The sequence below is a fragment of the Tenebrio molitor genome, chromosome 1, assembly GCF_963966145.1.
Source record: "Tenebrio molitor chromosome 1, icTenMoli1.1, whole genome shotgun sequence".
In the NCBI taxonomy this organism is placed as follows: domain Eukaryota; kingdom Metazoa; phylum Arthropoda; class Insecta; order Coleoptera; family Tenebrionidae; genus Tenebrio; species Tenebrio molitor.
In genome coordinates this window covers 22,760,090-22,786,784 of record NC_091046.1, presented here as the reverse complement: position 1 = coordinate 22,786,784, position 26,695 = coordinate 22,760,090, and the positions used below count along the sequence as shown (strand labels likewise).

Sequence of the window (26,695 nt, the reverse complement as noted above, 5' to 3'; positions counted from 1 at the left end):
AAATTATTTTAAATTTGGATCTTGATTATTTCAAATTGTTGAATAAATTGAAATTAAATATTCCATGGTGAATGACTGATAAAATAATTTCAACGAAAAACAAGTAAATTTTGACATAGAGTTAATTAACCAAAATAATATAATATAACCCTTTCTCGGGCTTACCTAGAAAGTTTAACACCCTGGTTGATCGTCGGCACCTGTGGTTGGAACTGGCACTAACTTATTTATTAGCACTCGGCACTCTAAACGACGCTAAAGTGATTTAATAAAAAAAAGAATATAGTTTAAATTTGGAAAATTTAAACAAAATCGCAAAGGTAGACACACGGATATCGACTAGCTCGAAAGACAGTCAAAAATCGAATTCCTCTAAACAAATGTGCCAAAACTTTAAATAGGGGACGCTAACTCGCTTACCCCCCTTCCCTTGTTACTCATTTTCCATATGTGTGGAATTATGCAAATTTGACTCTTACGACGCATTGGCATTCGATCAAACCTCGTTTAACTCGCTTAAAAATATTATTATTTCCTAGTTAGGGTGGTTTTTCGATTCGCAATATCAACATTATTAAACATACAATTTGTTTGTCCATTGGACAATATAATACAACATAATAACGATAGCGAATCAACCCCAATTACGCTGAAAGAGAAATTAAACTCCAAAATTGGTTGTTGTTCTGTCTGCAACTAATTGTTGAACTGAAGATGGTTAATGAATGTAACAACAAATTTTGTTTGTTTAAATTTACGGAAAGCATATGGAAGAAAGACGTAAGAAAACTGTAAATTTCGTAGTACTACCCCTTGTTAGATGTCGCCCCCAGTACTACAGCGGTACTATTTTTACATTTTCACGATTTTCTACGCTTTTCTTACAGAAATTTCTACCTACTTCCCTTGTAAAACTATGTTAGTAAATGGGCAGTAATCGTACGGTGCAAGATTTGCTTACAATAATTAAATAAGGAAAATTGGTTTCTACATCAGAATTACGATTACACCAGCTTAAATTAGGGTTAAATTGGATATCAAAATGTTCAGAAAAACACAGCGCGTCTTTCTAAAATAGTGGGTTTGTAACTTGACTTTGTTTAAACAAGAATTTATTAATTTCGCTAAATTTTCCCACCACTGACCACACGTGCAAGTGTAATCCGATATCTTACTTAAAAGTCTCGATCTGTAGCGCGTCTCTCGCCACTTTAACAAAACGGACCACCCTTGGCTGGCGACGCTGTGTTTAAAATCTAAATCGCAGACACCAAATTCTAGTGGACCAATTCATTTGTGAATATTTTAAACAAATCGACCGACTTACGATGATTTAAACTAATTAACAAATTTTACGATATGAATTTAACAACCCCGAACAAAACTTCTTATTTAATGTAACATCTTATGTGAAATTTAAATGAAACATCATTTACGACAAACCCAGATCAATCGGATTATTATCAACGTTGTTAATTCTAGTTAAATTTTGTTTTTGTCACTCAAAATACACGGCGACTTCTTTCTAAACGGATGTATTAATTTACTTATCGTTATATCTCTATTTTTCCTCCAATTTTAAACAACAATTAAATTATTTATCTTTTTGTATGCAAATGAATGCTTTGCTTGGTCGACTGGTCGAGTATGGTGGGCGTCTCGCCACCCTGATAACTTAGAGAAATACCACATGGCCTTTTGAAAGAAAAGAAGTTAATTTTGCGATTTGCAACGGTCTTAAATTCCAGGAAACCCTTCGTGGGAACGGCTCTGTTTTTCTCAACATTCTGACATTTACAAGACGTGTGTGTATTTAAAAATGGAATGCATAAATTGCACAGAAACAATTTGGAGGTCGTTAAGACAAATTTGAATTTGTTGAATTTAAGGTGAATAATTTCCGCGATGGTAATAAAATAAAATGTATAAATACCGCGTTCATCACAATACTTTGCTTGCAATAGCCCATCGTTTTGATTTGGTACCTTCAACAATTATGCAAATAGTCAACGTTTTTTTATACATTTTGAACACTACAATCACTACAATTTTTGGCCAAAAACGATGGTATTTCCATCAGCTGTATCCATTGTTAGTTAAATGAATACAGAGCACCTATACGATATAATAATGCCTAATTCCACAAACTTCACTTGTACTCTTCCATAAACCATCAATTTACAGGTTAGGTGTTTAGGTGGTTATGCCGAGAAAGCGTTTTTAAAAAAGGATGGAAACATACCGTGCTCACTTCAACAGATGGTGACCTGTTGAACTGAAATTATAACCAGGTTAATCAGGGTTATTACGGTGACTCTTGGATATTGTTTATTAACGGATAAACAGAAAATAACTAAGAAAATTCGGAAGTGTGTTTATGGTGGCATATTGGTTATCTGTCCTTGATTCGTTATGTTGGAAGTTTTCAGATTATTGGAAAATAACCAATTTTACGTGTTTTGGGTATTACTGTGACAAAAGAGGTTACGACATCCAATGTTTGATATTGGCATGGGCGTAGCAAAGGGGGGGGGGGGGGGCAGGTGGGCCCGGCCCACCCCAGAATCCTTCTGGCCCACCCCAGAATAAAAGTAAAACACATTAAAAACAATATACATCTGCAATATCTATCTATCGTCTGTCTGTGGTTTAAAATCTGGCCCACCCCAGCAAAAAATCATTGCTACGCCCTTGGATATTGGAAAATTTAAGAACGATCTGGGGTGGTCTTATTACTGTTGGATATTGGTTATTTCGTATTGTAGGTATACCTAAAAGTGAAAATGGATGTAAATTTGTTATGTCTGACTTGGTCTGACGTAAAACATGAAAAGTTTTGACATTTTGCTGGTTTTGGTAACATCAAAATTGACAATAAGAAGGATGAATGAAAGTGTAGAAAACTTGATGTAGATACTAGATTTTTTTGCAATCGACTGTAATTGTCGTTTGTTGGCACAGACTATGCCTTTAAAATTAGCTTGACGTTTCGTTTTGACAAGTGGTGACATTTATCAAAATCCGTTCACACAGGAGAAAATTCTCAATTTCTGACAGTGTCGAACAAAAAAAACATTTAAATGACGTCAAATGTTAGACAAATGGTTAACGAAAAAGATAAAATAAAACTTCTGAAAACATGAGTGGAAGCTTCAGTTATCGTAAGTTATAACCACGATGATGAGACATTTTGCCGAAACTCCAACAAACAAAGTTGTGTGTAGTAAATCTATTTACCATTTTCGTCCTTCTCGTTTGAAAAATGAGATTCTATTTTCATAAATACGGCATTCTTCAGTAAAAACATTTTTTAAATAAAATGAGGCAAATGTCACTATTGACAAGTGACAGTTTATTAAGTTAAGCTGCATGTTTTCAGAAATTTTGCTTTTTATAGCCGCCCTGTTTTTTCTGATCAAATTGTATTTTTTGGAAGACCTTTTTATTCTAGCATGACATTGACATGTCATTCATGTCAAATAAAATCGTAAATCCCTAAAAATATTGCCTGATTCTTTAGGTTGGAGACACTGGAGAACGCAACTTCGTATCGTGTTTCTATCCAACATCTGAAATTTACCAAGGTCACTTAAGCGTTACCAATGTGGACACCATAATAGGGAATATTTTAATTATTGAAATATTTCAATTTCCAATGTTGCTTTCCTTTCAATATTGGTAAATAACCAATGGTCACCATAATAAGCCTGAATATCAATGACGTATTTGATGACATCACTGCAGATACCGCTCTATCACAAAAATACACTGGTTTCAGTTACCGAAAAACCATTGGATACCTGGTCTCTCACGAAAATAACCTATATGTTTAATTGTCTGTGATTACAGATTGTCTGTGTATCAACCGTCATTGATTGTCAAAATAACAAATACAATAAGAACTTCAATGACAATAATGCAAATCATTTTGTGATATCAATTTGTATTCGCTAGAAACAGCTAGGCATTTAAATTTTGACAATTCGAATCACCGAATAAATTTTTCTTTCTGTAATTTCTGTAATCACAGTCTGTAATCACAGACAATTAAACTATAGTTTAATTGTCTGTGGGTTGATATTTATTCGAGTTTCAAACCCTTCCTATGTCTAGCCATGGCCAACTTCATCTAGCTCCCGCTGCACTCAGTGACGTGGGAAATACCGGGTGATCAAGAATGACTGTTTAAGTTGGCAATAATACAATTAACAACATTTTTGTATTCGGCTGTTTACAACACTGTAACCGGATATGTTTTGTGGGTTTATTTGACAGATATCTGACGTAGCATTAATAACGACAAAATGGTAGGTTATGAGAGTAAAAATTAACGGCAGAAAGAAATCAAAGTCGGAATTCGGAATAATAATCTAAAAATTAACTAAAGGAAATTCTCGAAGTGCTCCCCATTTTGCTCTAAACATAAATGAACTCTTCTCTCAACGATTTACCATCATGTTTAATTTAATTTGAAATGTCAAATTTGACTTGTCACTGATACGGCTGTCAGTGTGAAGCCGTCAACAACCGGAAGTTACTTCAGTTGTACCATTTAAAAATAAAATTCTGCATTACCAACTTAAACAGTCCGTCTTGATCACCCCGTAGAATAGACAGAGCATCACCATGTAAAGTGTTGATTCCTATACATGTATGCAACATTATAAGTCAGGGCAAGTTATGCAGCAATAATAGCAAATCTGTTCTGTATTTGCCTAACATTTATGTGGCAGTTGCGCGGGTTGCAGAGGTATCGTGTCTGTTGTTTTTATATTAACAAAAAGGACCTAATTGTTTGCTTTCATATAATTATAAAACTCATACTTTTTGAAGATGACTAGCACGTGTTATGTTGAAAATTGCAAAAAAGAAGAATAATCCTATAGATAATGTCATTATAAGGATCTGTAATGTTGTTTTTGCTACTTTACCCTCTAACTTATTTTCTCCTATAGATATTTTAAATTTTGAATTTTTTTCGGAAAATCATAATTTTATATTAATCAAACAAATAAATTTTAGTTATACCAAAATTAGACTTCATTACTTTAACAAACAATTCAACAAAAATTTAAAAGGTATGTCTGTAAGACAGCTTTTTTGTTCGACACTGTCAGAATTTGAGAATTTTCTCCTGCGTGAACGGATTTTGATAAATGTCACAACTTGTCAAAACGAAACGTCAAGCTAATTTTAAAGATTTTAAGCGATTTAGAGCCTTTAAGGGGCTCGTCGAACAAAAAACGTTGTATTCAACTCGTTCGTGTGTAAATTGGGCCTTTTTTGGCCAATTTAGACACAAATTCGTTAAATAAACTACTATTTAACAAAGGTTGTATTTTTTAAACATCGATAAATTGATCTGGCTTTTGTCCGTTTTTATTTAATGTATCTTTTTATTGTATTTTGTTATCACCATCATTATAAAACTTTCGCAACAGCAACCAGCAATACAATCGGTGGCCATCTTGGTAAGGACAAAAATGTATAGGTGGGAATCAAAGCGGTGTATCTTACGCTCCGTCTATTCGATTTCCCACGTCACTGGCTGCACTCCATACGGCCGTAACATTATGCCAATTTTCATTGTTGAAATTGATTCTACTAACCTCAAAAAATCGTTTGGTAACTAGCCCCAACTAGCGGAGGAAAATGTTAATAACAATGATTGACGTATCTTTTCAAAAGTGTCATGAAGTTTCAAAAAGATATGAAAACCAAACGAAAATATGTAATAGTCTTGTAAAACTAGAAAATATACCTATAACTATATGTTAAAATTGAAACTCGCCAGTCACAACAAATACATACAATAGATATATTGGTCTTGTCTTTTATTACAATGTGCGACTGGAAAATTAATAGATTGTTTTTCTGGCGTATCTCAGCAACGCAATGTTCAAATATTTCCACTCGGTATCTCGGATGCTGACTCCGGCATTTTATCCCAGTGGCGTCTGTTGTATCGTGCGGTCTCGGCAGGGCTCGGATCGTGGGAACCCCAGAATGTTAACATATATTTAATACATGATTTACATAAAACAATGGAAAAGAAACAAAACTCGAAAGTAACTTAATTTTAAACAGCATAAAGGAGTGATAACTAAAGAACATACCTAAATGGGTGGATAGGTAGGTAGGTAGGTATGTAGGTACCTCTTTGGTAGATACGTAGTATTATAATTTTAAAACCTTTCCACTTATGGGTTTATTAGCAATTCATTTTCTTTTTATGGAATCAGTTTTTTGTGAACAAATAAGTAGGTACATATTACCTATTTCAAAGTGGTTTCATCAATAATTCTATACCTAATAACTTTACAAATTTTGTCTTTATGTGTGTTACAGATAAAGAGGGAATTACGAATTAAATGTGGAAGTAAAATTGTTACGAGTTGTTTGCAAATATTTTCTTGGGCCAAATATGATAAAATTTATGTGGTGGCAATATCTGCCAATTCTTTAAAAAAACTTACAAACTGATAATTTGGATAAGTCACGATTTTGAAGATTAATTGAACGTAAACGAGGACCAGGGGTTGAAAAAGACAATATAGGAGAGAGACAACTGTCGCAGTGAAATATTTCATTTCATTTTTTTAAAATATACCTACCTTGCTATGAAAGTAACAGAAGCTGCATTTATGGTGTCACTGCGATTAAAAATTATAATTGGTTTACTTAAATTTCGAATTTTCTCTAACAGTCGAAAGGGTAGTATCAAGTCCGGTTCACATTTTTCCGCCAAACTGACAAAAAAACACGGTTTCCTCATCAACCCACAAAGTGTAAGAAAATCTTCGACTCCTTGAAATTGCGACATAATGCGATAAAATTCGTCGTCGTCATCAAGTCGACGTGGATGATGACGTGGAAGATGATGCGAGAACACCCTCACCCCTTCCGGCCCAAGTGGTGGAAAACACGGTGGTGTGATAGTTGATATGACCATAAATGGTCATATCCCTGGCCTGGCAATATTTTTGTGTACGTGGCCACGGTGGTGAAATATTGGGGATGGGGGTAGTATATAAGCTAAAATTGTTAAGAAGGGAGACATTCTCTCTTCGCCATTGTACAATATTATAACGTTACTGTTTGGAATTATATTAATAATAAAAATGATATTTATATAGAAATTGTTAACTTTATAAGCCGCCCGCAAAAGAATCGAGCCGACCCTCTGCAAGGAAATAATCACCAATCCATATTTCGACAAAGGGACCTGACCACTGTCATAAACTCATAAATCTAATCTCGAACATTTTCAGGCAGTTCGATATACGAGGACAGTACCATTAGTTTTTGTCCTTTATTTAAACGGTGTTGATTGACAAATGAAAAACTGTAGAGTTTATTGTGCATTTCAACGTTTAATGACGAATATAATTCGGTTGCATTTTTTTTAAATTGTTATACAATGACGTTTATTGGTTAAAAAATCGTATGATTACGAATAATAAATAAACAAAAATTAATACGCTAAAAAGATTTTCACTTATAATCTCCCAAGTGAGTAGATTATATTATCGAAAAAAATGCCCAGTAATTAATCTACTCACAAGGGTTGACTCGATAAGAAAATCGTACGACACAAAGAAAAATTTAAACAAAAACCATATAATTTTCCTTAAATAAAAATCCCAAATTTTCTATAGTCGTCTTTGGAATGTGTTGTGTCAACTGTACAAGCAATAAATTATAAAATGTGTCATTCAGGTTTTGGAGATTACAGCGTTTAAAAATTATCGGGTGTTCATTTAAATTTCCGGTCAAAATTGGCGGAAGAGTCGATTGTGAACGCACCATTCGTGTAAAAACACAAATAACGGTAAGATTTAAACAACTGATTTGTGATCCGTAATCCGTAGTTAAAAGAAAAATTAGCGTTTATTAATTTTGCTTAGGTATGTAACATGTAAAATATCAGAAAATTTTTGAGTTGCTAGGCAGTTATTAAACGTTCTAATTCATTCATTGGTTGATTTTAAGTGCCGTGCAATTTTCTATTGAAATCTTAAAATAAAGGAACTCCAGCTAGATGTAAACTATGACAATAAACTTGACGTTTTTAAAAAGTAATAGAGAAATTTGCTATAAATAAAACTAGTTATCTACAAAAAAATAAAAAATTAAATTAGATTACCACCAAAATAAATAGTAATACATAATAGATATTAACAGCAAACTAAACATTCTTTCACTTATAATATCCCTAGTGCATTGATTATCGTGTTCCACTCGGGCTAATTAATACGTTTTAGAAATGCATTCGAAAAAATTTCCGGATATTAATCAATGCACGAGGGCATATTCGGTAAGAAAATGGCAACGACACGGACATTATGCTTCTTAAATTATAAATTTTTAAATCGTACGACACTCATTAAAGACCAATAGAAAAATTAGTTCACGAGCCATAACCAAGACAACAACAAAATAAATGATTTTGATTGGCTGAAAAAATTTCCACTTATTAATTTCATGTTGGGTTAGCTAGGTGCAAAAAATTTCCAGGAAATCTCAATATGGTTATAGAAACGACACAGAATTCTGTTTTTCTATTGGCTATTTTTAAGTGTCGTGCGATTTTCTGGTGAAATCGTGCTAATACAACTATCCATTTTACCCAAGACTGTAAAATCTTGCCTGGCTGAACCGGGGATTTCCGTTAGCGACAAATAATGGTTGTCTTGTTAAAATTACCTGTATTCTGTATTCTAAAAATCTGGATTTTCGAAAATTTAATTTTTACATTATACCGGGTGCCCCAAAATTCACGGAACAGCTTAGCAGTACGTTGTTAAGTAGTCATTAAAATATCAGGTAAAAATGTTTTTAAAAAATCAATCTTCTTTTTCCAAGAAGGAATGGACCTATTCGTTACAGTAAATGTGGTAATATTTTTTAATATGTAGTATGTAGTTTATTTAACGAGTTCGTGTGTAAATTGGGCATTTTTTGGCATGAGTGGACCCACAATTGAAAAGTTGTGACATTTAACAAAATCCGTTCACACAGGAGAAAATAATTCTCAAATTCTGACAGTGTCGAACAAAAAAAAAATTTCTATGTATCCCAATAGTCTGCAAATATTTCATTTATGTTGTATCCATGGCTATGGCTATGAGAGAGAAAAATCAAAGCCATGTTGCCATACGTTATTTGAGGTAAAACAAACAAAAAATTACTATACTACTATACTTGAAAATGTTGGAAATAATAAAGAAAATAACTGTAAACAGTCGTTCAGAATTATTATGCCACTTACTAGTAGAAGACAAATAGTCGAAATCTTTTTTAATACTTAAAATAAACGATGAGATGTAACATAAAGTCTATTTTTTAATCAAAGAACCACAACACCGCAATTTACACCCAAAATAGAGTTGACAACATTGTACACTTTTGACATAGGGTGAAAAATCTCATCATATAAAAATTGAGGTTATTAGAGATATTGTAGCGCAGCATGTTAATAAAGTTAATAACAACTAATAACAACTAATTTGAGAGTTTAATAAATGTCTTACTTTGTGAGGCATTTTTAATAACACGTTCAAATTTTAAAGCGAGTTTGCGTACTTTCAAGGACATTAAAAATGACAGGCGTTGGCTTGAATAGCCAATAGATATCATTAAATTCCCTAAATTTAGTAAAATTGTATATTTGCAAACCTAAATCAACAGGTCGTGGTTCTTTGATTAAAAAACAGACTATACAGTTGGCTTCAAAAAAAACGGGAAATGCAATTTGACCTAATGCGAATGGGAAATTTAATTTGTCAATTTATGTCAATTTGTGTCTGTATGACAGCATTTGTATAACTGCATAACTGCATAACTGACATTTCTGACACATAAGTGCAGTATTTTGGAAAGGGCCGTTTCAAACTATAAAAATTTAATAAAATCTGACAGAACTTTTTCTGATAGTTCCCGTTTTTTTTTTAAGCCAACCGTACAGAATAGAAACCGAGAGGACTAATTCATTTCTATTTATTTTATTCGAATAACTTAACAACCACAGCTTTCAGCTGAAGAACAAGAAAACGAATAATATCAAAAACAAAACAACAATAAAACAAACAAAAAAGAATCATCACACAATTAAATCCATGTGATTTCAATTGAATAAATGATTTCTTATCTAACTGCATTTATATTAATTTCATTAATACATAACCAAATTTAGCAATAGCGAAGCATTGCCCGGTCCGCTAGTAATTTATAAAAAAATACCTAGAGGCCAGGCCCGCGCCAAAGGCCAAATCGATGATTTTCGGTAAGACAAATTTTTCAGCCTGGGAATTTCATTATAAAACAACTTGTCACAGGTAGTTCGGGGAAGGGTTTAGTTACCTAGATTTACAAATTGTTTCTTGTAGTAATTTTAGCCAGTTCAATATGGTTCGCTTTGTTGAATTAAATTATGTTTTAAAATCCGCTTTTGGTGCTTTTATTTTCGCTAATAAGAACACAAGTAGTGTAAGATACAAATAAGTTTAATTAAAAATTAAATGGCTCAATTGTTCACTATTTCTGTTGCGTTTCTTTAATACATATTGATCTTAATCAATTTTCGATCGTTACACATGAATTATCATTACATGGGATAAAATACTGGTAGTTAAAAAATACCTATATAAGACTTAGATAAAAGCAGACATTCACAATTTTGTAATCGGTATACCAAAATTTACAACTGTGTCATAAAACCCTCGATGGTATGAAAGCAAGACTCCGTTTACGGCACCTAACAGCATTACGCTAGAACTTGTTCAAACACTAAAAGAAACATAAGCCCTGATTAATTTATTATACCTGACGATTATTTCACGATTATTGAGATTCTTATTTACCGCTGAAAGTTTTATTTAAAATCTGTTTGGCCATTTTAATTAGCCCTTGGCGTTACTATTCATGAAATGAATAGCCGCGAATGTGTTAACCTCCTCGCCCCAATGTTGTTTTAGTTTTGTTTAACAAAAATACTTTACCTCTGCAAATTTGCTCAGAATTTTCTTACCTACTGTAACGATCTATTTTATTACGTTCATTAGGTATTACAATCATTTTGATTTTAGTTACATATTTATTTTTTCTATCAAGCACACCGGTTATTTCGATTGTGTATTATTTTATTGAAGATTCAACTCATCATGTTTAAATCAAAAATTTTGTTGACGTCTATCCATCACTGTGACTCTTTCGTGATAATTTTATAATGCTGAACAAAATAAATTGGTGATTGTTTTTGAAAGCAAACTCTTTATAGTAACTAATGAATACGTTTCACATTTTTTAAAATAATGCGAATTGTGTCAATTTGTTGTAAAAATGCATAAATCGAGATTGGGAATGGCATCAGCTTTGCAAATCAATGCGATGTTCAAGTCAATTGTTTGTTATATTACTACTTACTGATAATAGTGATAATACATATATTTTTTTTATTAGCTCTGTAATTCAATTTTTTTTGGAGACATGGTTTCTATTATCCGTTACAAAACTAAATAACCACCAACACTGGATTCTACCTAGAAAATACAACCGGCAACGTTGTATGCTTTTGACATGGGGGATATAGAAATGTTTGGTTAGGATGATGTCAATGATACCTTATGAAATCTATAAATAAAAATTCGATTTGTTGTAATCTTGTGTTATTTGAAAGATTTAATTGCTTTTACGGCATTCGCTTTTGACATAATAAACAGGTCGATCAAAAGGTCTAGCTGGCATCCTAGTAATATAAAAGTTGCCATTTGGACATTTAGTTTAATTTTAATTTTACCAACTTAATTCAACAGGTGGTAGTTTTTAAATTTTAGCACGGCTAATACACATATTTTTATAGTTTTACTAAACGTCGGCCGTTACAAATCACATTTATTGCAATCGAATTAAATCAATAATTTTTAAATATAGAGACAGACAAACTCTAGGGATATCTAAGAAAAGAAACATTTTTAATTCAGAAGCGTCTAAGTAATGACCAAAAATTAATGAAACAACCCTCGTATACCAAACTGTCCGAAATAGTTGCAGGCTAGATTTACGAGTTTATGACAGGTGATTATTCCCTTGCAGCGGGGTAGGCTCCATTCTTTTGCGGGCGGCTGTACAAGCATAACGTGAAGTCACGTGCGTTTATTGTATTCTACCAGATTTATTTTAGAAGTTAATAAATCGTTACTAAGATTTTCCATCTCGTTTAATTGTTCTTACAAAAGATTTATGTTAAAAATTTTGCAACAGTTGGGTCTAGTTACCAAACGATTTTTTTAGGTTAGCTAAATCAACTTTAGATCCTTATTGGGATGGCCGTATGGAGCGCAGCGGAAGCTATAGTATTTTCAACCAAGGAAGTCCGATATGTTGTAAACCCATCAAGGAGGCGCAAATTCCCATAAGCTGAATTTTGAAAACATTGTATACCTTATATTTTGTAACAATAGAGTCCACTTTTCGTTGCTACAGAACTTACGGAGCGACTGCAGTTGGAGTTTGGCCGTCGTGGGTGGGGTTGAAGCCAGGTACATTAGAAAGCGCCCCGGGTTATTTCAGAGGTACCCAACAGTAGATTACGTTGAAGTTTAAAAATTAAAATTTAAAGCAACTTTAATATAAACTTTATTTGAATTTTATAAAAATTAATGAAATTAATTTTCATCGTCGGAGTCCGAATAACACTCGTCGGAAGTCTTCTTCCAATGCTATAATAAGCGGTCTTACTTCATCCAGTATCACTTCTTTTTTATATATATGCTTCTACAATTAGTTTTTCAACATGACAAACACAGTTAGACCAAACTTCTGGTATTATTTGATTTAAAGCTTCAGTCCATACGTTCAGCACTTCCTCGTCCTTACCAGAATATTTATAATATTTTTGTCGTAATAATTCTTTGCAATACCCCAAACCATTTCGATAGGATTAAATTGACAATGGTAAGGGGGCAATCTTAAAACAACGTGTCCATATTGCAACGCTAAATTGTCTACAACATATTCCTTTGTCAGCGGATATTTCTTTGAAATTTCCAACAATTCACATTTCAAAGAATCGGGATCAAAATCTATATTTCGGTTTTGTAACCATTCAGATATTTTTAATTTGGTCCAAGAAGATGATGGTCTCGTCTCCACCATTCGGGAGTGATATCTAGCATTATCTAAGATAATTATAGTTGGTTCTGTCAGCCCTGGTAAAACCTTTTCTTCAAACCATTTTTCATATAATTCAGCATTCATGTTATCATGATAGTCTGTCGACTTATTTTTTGTTAAAAATATAAGACTAGCATCGTCAATGAACCCTTCTTTTGTTCCCACATGAACTATTACATATCTTTTACCACAAGAACTTTTTCCTTTGTTGTGCAGACTTTTCGATGAATCATCTTGCCACGTTTGTTTTTCAGAACCTTTGCTAAATACCCATGTTTCGTCGGTGTAGGCGAATGCCCAAGGTTTATCAGATCGTAAATTTTTAATGTACGATCTCAGAAATGATATTCTTTGCGCTACGATGTGGCTTTGGGCACAAAGACCTCGCCGATTATCCGTCTTCTTATATCTGAATCCTATCTTCTTTATAGCGTTATATAGAGATGTCTTCCCAATTTCGTATATTTGTTTCTCAATAGTGACTTTTCGATGTAGAGACTCCAGTGTTACATGTTCTTTGTTTAAATACATGTCATAAATTACATTACGAATTTCTTCTAAAACAACAGAAGGAATATCGCAACTTTTAGGTGCAAAACGCTTACACCTTGGAGTCAAAAGACCATTCGATGAAAGAATTCTTCCAACAGTACGTAAGGACACTTGAAACGCATCTGCTGTTCTTTGATGGACAGCAAATACTGAGTGAAGAGGTCCGCCATTTTCCTTTTCTCTTCTAAAATAATCGGCAGTATTTATCAGAAACTGACGACTCTGATTACGCAAGACTTCTCTTTTGTTATCACCACTTGTATCCATTTTTGACGAATGCTGCTAACAATATACAAGAAAATAATAAAATGTACAAATAGTAATTTTGTTACAACTTACCTGGTAAAATATATAAAATAACACTGAAGAAAAAACTAAAAATCACAGGAAAAACCGAAGAGTTGAACACTAACGAACACATAAAAGGTAAAGATATTTTTTCGAAGATTTCCTACAATATATACACTTTCATCCCCACACTATTTTTACCGTTATGGCCATAAATTTATCTTTTCTTAAAACTAGATAGTTAGGAAAAGATTAAGTTGATTTGAAAGCCTGCTGTCTCGCACTCTGTCTCGAAAAGAAATTTACCTTTTCTTAGAAGGTTTGGAAAAGATTAAGTTCATCTGTTTACTGTTTCGGTAGTACAGGTACAACAGATAACTTCTCCAAGTATGGTCGCATCTCATTGTAAATATTGTAGGTACACTTCTGTGCAATAAAATTAAGCATAGCATAGTTTAAACGGAACATGACGATCTTAGCAACAATTTTTTTTTAGGATTGTCAAAATGGTGCCTCATTTACACAACAATTCAAAAATGTTTTCAAATGTTTTATCAGTTACCATAGAGCCGTATTATAACACAACTAAAATATTGTGAAAATTAGTCATAAGACTTGTGCTTAATTTTATTGCACAGAAGTGTGTTGTTGATATGATATAATTTTTTTTTTGTTCGACACTGTCAGAATTTGAGGATTTTCTCTTGTGTGAACGGATTTTGATAAATGTGAGAACTTGTCAAAACGAAACGTCAAGTTAATTTTAAAGATTTTAAGGGACTTTGAGCCTTTAAGTGTCTCGTCGAACAAAAAAACGTTGTATTCAACTCGAACTGTTTCAATAAATAACTAAAGTCCATTCACATTGGATTTTCCTCTCAAGGTCAAATAATTTAATTTTTTGGCTCTGTAATTATGTTTTGTAAATAGTGACATGTAGGTAAACACCGTTCACGTTAGATTAAGCATTGCTAAATCGCATTATGTTGATTAGCTGCATGTCACTATTCACAAAACATAATTACAGAGCCAAAAAATTAAATTATTTGACCTTGAGAGGAAAATCCAAAGTGAATGGACTTTATACTACATATCCATAAATAACAAATATTGCTGTTAGATTTAAAAAAAACATTTTTGTTTTGGAACTTCTGTCTTTTAAACTTCTGAGATATTCATGACCACTTTTCCCATAAGGATCGACTGTATTGAATTATAGATTTTACAACCAATGGCTGTAAGGTCGACTTTTGTTTATCACTGTTCTTATGGAAACCCGAACCCATCTCCACCCTGCACCCTGATTAGTCCTTTTGGTGTTTTGACACTTTAACAACTGATCAGACTTCCTAGTTTGAAAATACTATAGATGAAGTTGGTCATGGTCTAGCTCACGACCAGGAGCGCGTTCATAAAACATGGGCGAAGGTAGAGTGTGGGGAATGTCACGTGACTGCAGTGTCACTCCGGAATTATGAACGGAATTGGGTGAACGCGCGTTTGTTTGTTTTTGTAAATGTCAATATTGTCAATCACACTAAATTGTCATTGTTTTTAACGACCTACTTAAATTAAGATCAACAGATTTAAAATGCAGTTTGAGGAAAGAAAAAAGAAGTTAATTATTTCTGAGGCAATTTGTTCTGCAAAAAGACTTTTTTCTGCTGTAAATTTGTTGCCACCGGATTTAGTACAAGAAGGGGAAGAAGAGGATATATAAGTGGTTGCAAAAGAAACAAACCTTTAAGAATCGTCGGCTATGTTGAACGGATTGTGCCAGTGTTAACAAATAGACAATTTCAAATGCATTTCCGGGTCAGCCGTTCCAGTTTTGAAAAGATGGTCCCCATTATTGAAAATATTATTAAAAAAGAGACAGCAGTTGGACGACCTCAAATAGGCATCCAGAAACAATTACTATGTGTATTGTGGCTTCTGGCAACTCCAGATTCGTTTCGGTACATTTTCCTATTAACTAATTAAGAGCTACACTTTATTAGATTTGCAGCAATTAAATAAATATAATAAACCAATTTTTTTAGATCTGTTGGCGAAAGGTTTGACATGGGAAAATCTAGTCTATCAAAAGCATTTTTCAGAATAATAAATGCCCTGAATAAGATTGCCGCGAAAGTAATTAAGTGGCCTTCTGGTGCTGAAATCAGAATAATTAAGGAAAAATTTTATAACTGTGCTGGAGTAGATAATGTCATTGGAGCCATTGATGGAACTTTTGTTCCCATCAAAGCCCCAAAATGTGATCCAGAGGTTTATGTTACACGCAAATGTAACCATGCAATAACATTACAAGCAGTATGTGATCCTAAATTAAAATTTACCGATTGTTTTGTGGGCTACCCTGGCTCTGTAAGTGATACAAGAATTTTTAGAAATTCCGATTTATATAACAGCGTAAATAACGCCCAGCAGCAATACTTTCCACGCGAAGAATTTATAATAGGCGATAAGGCATATCCTAATCTTTCATGGTGTCTTTCACCATATATTGACAGGGGAAATTTAACTGCAAGGCACAGAAATTTCAACATCAAAATCTCCAAAACGCGACAAGTGATTGAAAGAGCTTTTGCATTATTGTTTGGGCGTTTTCGGAGACTCAAGTTCCTTGACATGAATCGTGTTGATTATATTCCAGCGACTACTTTGGCATGTTGCATTTTACATAATCTTTGCCTTAATGACATTGATTCATATATCGATGAATATATTGCAGAAGGAAGACCATATGTCTTTGGCAATGAAGATGTGGATAATGTGCAAAATCCCAATAGAAATATAAATGAAACTGTTAGGCAGGGCTACAACAAACGTGAAATCATCTGCCATCGTTTACATCAACTTGAAGAAAACGCATAATTACTTTCGTTTCCAACCATCTTGTTTTTTTGTTTTATTACCTAGTGTCTGAAATCCATGTTACAATTACGTACATTCTCCATTTTATTCTTGGCTTTTGAATTTGAAGGCTATAATTCTGAATTACAATTAGGACTACACTTATTGCATTGATACTCAAATGATAGAAAATAGGTCATGAAACTAGATAATGCTGTACCTATATCTCAATTTCCAAAAAAAGGAGATGGAGTACCTAAAAACTTGAAATGTTTAAATGTTTTTATAATTGTCCGTTTACTCTAAGGTTATATTGGGGCCGTAAAAGTAGCTCTTAAGGGCCATCCTCTCGTATTCGGAGATAGGGAATTACAATGTATTTTTTCTAAAGGAATATCTCCTAAACGGCACAAGCAAATTCAATGCGGTTTTTTGCAAACGAAAGACAATAAATAGATGTACCTGATGTTCTGATTGTTTAAAAAAAATCGCATTGAATGTAGGACTTTTGATTTTTTTAATGTAAAAACATTGAAAAAATTCGTTTCTTTTTTGATAAACAGGTGCGTTTCTTTATTTTCGACAGCATGCTGCCAAAGTTAATCCATCAAAGCTTATGATTATTTTTAAATTTGTTGACAAATATCCTAGTTCAACGCGAGAGCTATGCTTTTACTATCTTCGTCCTACAGTCTACCTGTTTCTATCCAAAGATGGGCCCGGCCGCTCCGTCAGGGTAAAGAAGCGATAACTGGTATGTCATAAATCAGTGGGAATTTCCGAAAGCTGTAATTACACTTACCAAATATGAATGAATAATTCCTGGAAACTTAGGTAGCTCTACGGTATTGTAAAATTGCAACCCCTTACATTTTGTTTCATTTTCATTCTGCAGTTAGCCTGCGTTGTTTTATTAATTAAATGGTGTAACTAAATAACCTGACTTCGTTTTATATATTCAGCCCCGGTTTATTCATCTTCAAGTAAATTTATCTGGGCAGTAGTTGCTATGATTTAGAATCTGATATTGGTAGATCCTTGGTAATTACCGTTCAAATAAAGTTACTTGAAGGTGAATAAACCGGGCCTTAGATTTATTAATTTTTTGATCTTGTGTCAAATGGTATCAATTTATTATTTGCAATGTTTCCTTGCGTTAATTTTAGCCAAAATATTTTTTTGTAATTAAATGTTAATTGATTAATTGCTCGAAGTTACATATTAAAACCCAAAAAAGATGTCCCAGATTTATTTATAGAACATGACTTTACTTCTTTATTACCTTTGTATTATTTGTAGTTTACATTGTGACTAATTTTAATAATACAGGCTGTTTGATAAAAAACGCCTCAACCCATAACTTTTTTATTTATTATCCGATTTCAATGAACAAAAAAACCGAAGATATGGTTTTTCATGCGCTACGAACCAGCCATAAAATAATTTTTTTGGCGTTATTTTCAGTAGCTTACGATAGTCAACTTTTTTTTTTAATGGACACATGTACATAGTTTTTTAGGCTCAGTCTGATAAAGTTTTTTTTTTCTGAATCTAACGATGTATTAAAAGTTATCGTTTGGTTCATAGCTGACTGAAAAAAAAAAAATTTTTAATTGTGGTTCAGTTTATTATGAAATTTTCAAGTGTGCCGTGAAAAACAATTGGAATACAAATAGCAACAAATGTCAAGTGTGAGTTTGAAAATTTTCAGGTGCAATCTTGAAAAACATAAATTATTATTATTATTTTTTGTATTAACTTTTTGTTTTTGACTAATTACGATTTTTATTACACTCGAACATAAAATAATAGTCAAATGACTGCTATCCTGCATGACTGACAATGTTATTTTATACTTAAATAAAAAAAGTTTAAAAAAGCAGATGAAAACTTCTAAGCTGACATTTAGATGACATTTATCGTACTTTGTATTCCGATTGTTTTTCACGGCACTCTTAAAAATTTTATAATAAGCTGAACCACAAAAAATTTTTTTATTTTTTTTTCAGTTAGCCAAATGATAACTTTCAATACATCATTAGATCTATTGAAGATAACGCCAAAAAAAAAACATTTTATGGCTGTTTTGTAGCGCTAGAAAAACATATCTTGGATTTTTTTGTTCATTGAAATCTGGTAATAAATAACAAAGTTATGGGTTGAGGCGTTTTTCATCAAACAGCCTGTATATTATTATACAGTGAATTTTTGTATCAATGAATCATAGGGATCTACATGGTAGGTATAAACTTTATTTCGTATTAATTTATTAATTTTATTATTTTTTATTATTTTTGAGACCAACTAGGTTACCTACTGTTTAGCAGCTTTTTACATTTAAAATGGCAAAATATTTGTCGACCTCTTTAATTTATAATTTAGCTTGTAAAAATTATTAAAGCATTTAAAAAAACTATCAGAACTTGCAAAAAATTAAGTACCTAAGCTATGGGCCAGTTTATAGAAAGAGAATTAAATATTTAATTAGAATTAAATTTTAATGCGCGATTAACCCATGAATCCGAAACTCTGATTGGTTCAATTTAATCACGTGTTCAGTTAATCTCACAATTAATTATGATTAACTTAATTTCGCTTCTGTAAACTGGCGCTAAAAGTGTGCAAAAAAATAATTTTGAAATTAGTGGTAGAAGAACCAAACGCGAAATAAAGTTTATATCATATAAATCCCAATGGTTCATTGATAAAAAAATTCACTAGGATGAAAAGCATTCAGTTATTCCAATCCGCTAGTTTTGAAAATACGTTTAGGTTATTTCAAAAGTACTATAACTTCACTAAATAAATATACCTTTCAACAAAAGAAGAATAATCCTCTTTTCTGCGGCGGGTAGGTATTCAGATTAGCATAAAGTGCATTCTATTTTAATGTTACTGCCATTACGGACTACGTAGAGGAAAATTCAGACGTTGCACAGTAAAGCTCGATTTATAGATTGACGTCCGTACGTATGACGCAAACGTTGACGGTACCCCTGACGTTGACGTGTCATAGTCGACGACAGACCATTTTATAAATTGGCCTGTCGCATTCGGTACGCAAGCGCAAAAGTAAAAGTCAAAAAATCAGTGATGGCCGACCAAGACACAAATTTGTTATTTATTGTTTATTAATTATTATTACTCGTAGCAGCTACAAGTTTGCTCATACGGTGCAATCAACAGTTACTTAGATAACGGGCGGTTATGACTTTGACAGTGTCAGATTTTTCGTCTCTTTGCTAACTCAGCTAATAAACGTCAAATAACTGTCACTACTTCAGGACTTAAAAGATTAATTTTACTTTCGTAATGGTGTTTTCAATAACGAAGAACAGACATGCAGCGCTATTGCCTGTTTGGCCGAGATTCGGAAAAAATTTCGAAATTTAAATTGTAACGGGTATACGCAACCAGAAATACTTCCATCCCTGTTGACACACGGTCAAGATTTCAACCCTTTCTTTGATCTGAATAATTGTCGATTGCACTGTATTAGGTGCAGCTCATTTTGCTGGAACAAACATAAGAAGGACAAGACGGTGGAAAACGCCTAGAACACGACCAACTACCAAAAAAAAACCACTTCTGTCATCTGTCAACTTCTGTTTGTGAGTACGCAGGTCCGGTTGTGTGCATTTTCTGGCTTGTGATTGGTCGAATTGAACTGCTGACGCAAGACGTTGACGCCAAAGTTGAAACATGACCAACTTTCTGGCGTACGCTTACGGGACGACGTTTACGGAAAACGTATACGTCGATTTATAAACGGTCCAATTCGTTTCCGCTGGTTCATGTCTCGGCGGTAGCGTAAGCGGTTGCGTCGTACGTACGGACGTCAATCTATAAATCGAGCTTAAGGCCTGGACAGGCTTGAGTTTCGGTTCTGACTGGTTGGCCCTTAATAAGCTGCCCCTTTGTGTGGATTTCAGAAGCCAGGCGCCCCTGCAATAAATCAAATTTTAAAAGCTGTTGAGTGGATGTACAAGGTCTGGTTTAAGGAAGAATGTTTACTTTTATTATTTTCTGAACCAAAGTATACCCTGGTTAATTCACTGGTCTCCTTAAGGGTGCCCATCACCCAACGAAAATATCTATTTCGTAACTATACAACCAACCATACAACACCTGCTGACCGTTTTACGACAGGCACTACCATGCAGTGCTAATAATGAGGGGATTAGTATTTGTTACCTCCTAGTGTGAAGAGGAGCACTTCGCCCAAAGGAGATTACCTGCTACTCTGCCCTGTTTCTAAATCCCGAGCCGCTTTACGAAATTTCCGTCGGATTCCCCAGAATATGATTTAAATTTATAAGTAAGAAAATAAAAATTTTGAAATTATAAATCAGTTTATTTTCATAATTAAATAAATATACATTATTTTTGGCTCTGTAATTATGTTTTGTAAATAGTGACAGTACGGTGTGTACGCATATGATATTGTTGCTTGCCCTGCGCGAACCTTGATTATAATTTTTTAGTTTTGTTGTCCGTTTCGGCATTGTTGATTTCAAAAGCACTGTTACGTTTTTTTACTGCTTAAATTAAAGTAATTAACTAATTCTTATTTGCTTTTGTCTTTGTACAGCGTGATCAACAATGACTGAGTCTGTTGGCAATGAAACAATTGAAAAGTACTGTTTGATCTAAAAAAGCATAAGAATAACATGTAACAATAACATAATTGTAATAAATAACGTAGCTGCAGATTGCAAGTGTCGTACAGTTGCGAAAAGTAAGACAGAGTAAAATTGAGAAAGAAATTATATTCATTATATTTACCTCTTATTACGTATTGCCTTCATTCTACGTTTTATACTTTTCCGGTAACCGTTTGTAGAAATCTTATTCTTGCCATGGACACCCATTTTTAAAACTCAACTTCTAGTCACTAGGACGCAGTCAAAATAAATAGAAATATGTATAAACAAACACAGCATATTTATATTCAAGATTGTACCTGAATAACGGTGTCGTCCAATAATGATCCTTTAGCTAGCCGAAACAGCCAGGGGGCAGGTAATTTGGACACGGCAGATCAGGAAAACTTCCCAGAAGAATTATATATTTGGAATTCTGTGATCTTATAAAGAGCGATCAAATTAATTTGTAATCAAGCTATCCATGAATCCGAAATCGTATGTCGATACTGGAACTCCACCAATAAACACTCTGCCAATAAACACAGGTTGAAACACAGGTTACATAGGTACAACGCGTAACAGAAATAAGTACATTAATTTTAACTGGTAATAGAACTCGTCAAAAGGAACAACTTTTCTATCTACCATTTTGCCGAAAAACGATGTTTAATTCCAAAAAAAAATTGGAGAGATTTTTCACTAAAATAGCCCTACGCCACTAAATACTGCAATGGCTAATTGAGATCAGCGCTAATATGAAAAAAACGTCCATTTTCATCCAGAAAACGTGTTTTAACGCAGAAATCGAAATTCAAAGAAATCTACCCGTATAGCAAAAAAACCACTTCGTAAGAATCTGGTTGTTTCACGTTTTGAGGTAGCTTAGTTTTGGAGATATGAACGGTTTTAGGAAAATCTTTCCTATTTTTTTAAGCCACTACGCAACGTTTTTCGCCACAATGGCAGAGAGAAAAGTTGTTCCTTTTGATGAGTTCTATTACCAGTTAAAATTAATGTACTTATTTCAGACACACCCTGTATTTTCATATCAATACGTTCCACTATCTTGTTTTTGGTTGTCACGGCTAAATATGTTATGTTACAACGGGCAGACGTAAATTCCTCCGATTTCAAACATGTAAATTGCTCTGAAGGATTAACCCTAGCCTTTCTGGAAAGTGGCAAATTGCTCCGGTGGTCTGTTCGGTACCTGAGAGGATTAACTCTTCAGTAGGCGCTTATTATTTTGACACACGAGTAGGCATGTATTTATTTTTTCTATCACAAATTGATTTCTTATAATTTGTTTCAACCAAATGGTAAGTACAGTTGCGAGCAATAAATCTTAGTCGTCAATGTCATTCTTTGACGCAATAGAAAATGCTCTATTGTGATACATTAATAATTGCATTTTTTTTCTCAATTTTTTGACACTTTATTGACGTGAGTATAATCAGACGGGGATTTTTTTTAAATTTGTGACAATCTAACCAAATTTTGAAATGACATTGTCGAACAAAATTTATTGCTGGCGACTGTACCTTAATATATACCCTAACAAACAAACAAAAAATTTTAATCAAATTAAATTAGACAACATTGTTCAAATTTCAATGTCGGAACAAACATGTTATATTTCTGACAAGAAAAAATAACAAAATTGTGTCAGTTTATCCAAGATGATAAAAATAAATCACAGCCGCCCCTCATCCACATTCATCATGAATCGATAATATTCTACGATTATGTGGGGTAGTCGATCGGTCGGACGTGATGCTTCCATAATCCGGCCGAGAAATTTACCATGCCTAATTAGGGGCTAATTTGACCATCGGAGAAATTTTCCATGTCTTATCAGTACCTAGTTTAACCATCAGAGAAATTTACAAACACCGGTTACAACAATGACCGAATATTTTTTGACTTTTTAACTTTTCACTGTAAGATTTGATTTATAAAAATAAAACAGTGGTAAGTATTGCTTCCCTGTTGTAACTCACCTACCGGACTCAAATTGATCATTTCCTAAAAAAAGCCCATTTGGCTTATATAACTGCCAATTTTGACATAAATTTTGTTTTTCATGGAATACATAGCAGCAACGAACTAACTTTACCTACAGTTCATAGAAAATCCCATCCCATTACGGTATCTACATTACCTGACTCGAGTTTTCCTATAATCCACAGGGCGCACTCGAATTCCCGTCTGACTTATTTCTTGTCATAAAGTAATGCAAGAATTCCCGTCAGGTGATTATCAACTGATATAATCCAACACTCGAGTTCCCGTCAAGAGTAAAAGAGCGCTTCAATCCCTTACTTACCTACCCCTCTAGCCGTTGCCAGGTACCATTATTGTTTACCATTACGTGGACCAAAAAAAAAATGTTTAAAATTTTAAAAAGTTACAAATACCATGTGATCAACAATTATATACTTAGATAAGGGGCGGCTGTGACTTTGACAGTGTCAGATTTTTCGTATTTTTGCTAAGTCAGCTAATAAACGTCAAACAACTGTCACTATTAACCGAATTTTAACGCAAAAATGGTTTTTATTTCAGAACATAGAAGATTCATCATTGATACTTACTTTCGTAACAGTGCTTTCAATAACCAAGGTTTTTTTCTGACGGGAATTCGAGTCTAGAATTTCGGGTGCATTTTTACCTTGACGGGAATTCCTGTGCAGCATTAAATGGCCTATGTCGAAGCCCAGGTATAAAATATTATGCTGACGGGAACTCGTGTGCACCGAATCCACAATGTAACTTAAATGCCCCTTTCTGCTTTTATCTCGTTTTACCTGGAAATTACTTTCTTTCTGTGATATTCGTTCACTTTCAAATTTTTTACAGTAAGAATCGTTTCTGTCATAATGTCGAAAGTTACCGACAAATTAAATAAATTTGTGCGAAACTTTAGAAGTCTTATTTTTTCAAGTGATGCTTTCGTGTTGTTTTTTTGTAAGATCTGTCAAAAATCAGTGAATTTTGAGAAAATGTATTTGATTGTTGTAAATGATGTTTTTTTTTTCTATAATGTACAGTGAATCACTGAAACAATAATACTTATAGCAACATTTAATTGTCAATGTTTATCTACGAATTTTTAATGCCTTTTTCCCTGCCTATTTTACCAATTTTTAATGCTTAATGCTCTATTGATAATGTAATCGAACATCTACCGGACAGTATGAAATTAAATTTTAAAGACGCAGTCGAAGTATTTGTAGACAAAATCGGCAAACAGAATTGGTACCTAGGTCTGTGTCTATTTAAAGCAGTAGCGAGGCGGCGAGTCCGACCGCTCTCCAGGGGGGCAATATAAATTATGAGGGCTTATAAATCACCCCTCGAAAAGGAATTTTTCGATGCAAAAGTTACGTTGCTTCGATTCATTATTTTTAAATAGAGAGAATTACATTCCATTTACTAAAAAAGTAAACACACACCTACCTAGTTCGCAAGATGCTCGTCATTTTGGTGTAAGTCTGAAGATTGGCAAAGAAATAGCTTTGGAGAAAAATGTATGAAAAGTTTTTCAATTATTGTGTTTTTTAAGGCGTTCTGATCAAAATTTAAAAATAATTAACCTGTCCTGACATAGAAAACAACTTTGTCATCCTGTATAAATATCGATCTCCCTTTAGAATTGAAGATTAAAGATGTTATTTATCGGTAAAAAATGGGTGTTTTCTCGTATACATTTTCGGTACTGATAGAGAGCCTTAATAGGATTAGAACACCCCCTTGTGACTAGATCTTCATAGCTTATTTGGTAATTGTTCACTTTAACTACTTCTGGAATGTTCGCGTTTTTTCTGGCTAGACAGCCTCAGGACGTCCTCCTACACCGTTTCCCACCAGTCAAACCTTGTGCAAATGAAAATTTTCCTTACCCTTTAGTTATACTAAGACTTGGCGCGACCTTGACGCGACCTTGAAACACAACAAGAGCGAAAAAAAAAGGCATTTGCACAAGGTTTGAATGGTGGGAAACGATCTAGGAGAACGCCCTGACGCTGTCTAGCCAGAAAAAACGCGAACATTCCAGAAGTAGTTAAAGTGAACAATTACCGCTTATTTTTCAACATAATCTCTAAAAACGAAAATTTATAAATTAGAATTCATATTTCGACAAATTTGCCTCAGTCCCACTCTGAACGAAACAACCAGCCAAGTTTACCTACTGTTTACAATCACAAAATATTTTCTATTGTAGACAAATCAACTTTTACACAATGGAATAATTCTACGGCCCCAATATAACCTTAGAGTAAACGGACAATTATATTATACCATGATGTTTACTTTTATAGTCCCTCGACCTCGACTATCACAGAACTCGACCATCTTCACATGGCGATATGGCCGTCCTAGATAAAGAAGAGAATAGATTGGCCACTCTCTCAGTTAAAACTGGTAACAAAGCCAGTAGATACATATAAAGTACCGACACGGGTGACAGCTTCGGATGACAGCACCACTAACGATTAGAATTCCGCTCGAGGCGCTACGATCGAAATTTAAAAAGTCCATTTGAAAATTATTCAGCAATAATGCCGTCTTGTTGTGCCCTTAATTGCCGAAACTTTTCTGGAGTAAGCTTTTACCGTTTGCTTATATCGAATAAACGCCGATATAAAGCTTGGATTCTAAATATTGGACGAAGAAAATTATCCGAAAACGTTCGACTTTGCGAAGTTAGTATTTTTATACAAAAGCATTCATATCTTTAAATTTCGTACATACATATAATAGTTTAATACATTTCGCCTATTTTTAGAAAAGGTGCTGAGATGGAATGCGAGGTCTGTGGAATGCGATTCCAACATATGTATTTTTTTAATATGTGAATCTATCTTTTTCAATCATGGTTCCGTTTAGCAACAAAAAGACATTAAAATCCTCCGTGAAAATCAAAGGCAAATTTTAAAAATAGCTTAAATAGCGACATCTGTTGACGGACCCATCGCTACTGGTGCTGTCAGCGTCACTAAATGTCACCCGTGTCGGTACTTTATATGAATCTACTGGCTTTGACTGGTAACAAGTTTCAGCGCCATCTATAGTGGCCGAAAAAAAGTTTTAACGAGAGTCGGTAAAAAGTTGATTGGAGACCTGTAATCATGCTAAGGCGGCAAAATTGAATCCTGTACTACGCACTGGTTCCAAAA

At 33.6% G+C, this 26,695-nt stretch overlaps 1 protein-coding gene and 1 long non-coding RNA gene across 3 annotated transcripts; one reads left to right on the top strand and one right to left on the bottom strand.

Moving 5' to 3' along the window:
* The first annotated feature begins 15,816 nt into the window (after window positions 1–15,816).
* Window positions 15,817–16,890, top strand: LOC138131309 (uncharacterized). The gene is made up of 2 exons (XM_069048265.1): window positions 15,817–15,971; window positions 16,056–16,890. The coding sequence occupies exons 1-2, from the start codon at window positions 15,817–15,819 to the stop codon at window positions 16,888–16,890; spliced, it is 990 nt and encodes a 329-aa protein (XP_068904366.1).
* On the bottom strand, window positions 15,923–25,894 carry LOC138131318 (uncharacterized). Of its 2 annotated transcripts, XR_011159761.1 has the most exons (3): window positions 25,830–25,894; window positions 16,932–17,125; window positions 15,923–16,872 (listed from the first exon to the last, which is right to left on the bottom strand). It is a non-coding gene; the product is annotated as an uncharacterized lncRNA (long non-coding RNA). The 2 variants fall into 2 exon arrangements; XR_011159758.1 differs by having other exon boundaries at window positions 15,923–17,125.
* Between the last annotated feature and the right edge of the window lie 801 nt (window positions 25,895–26,695).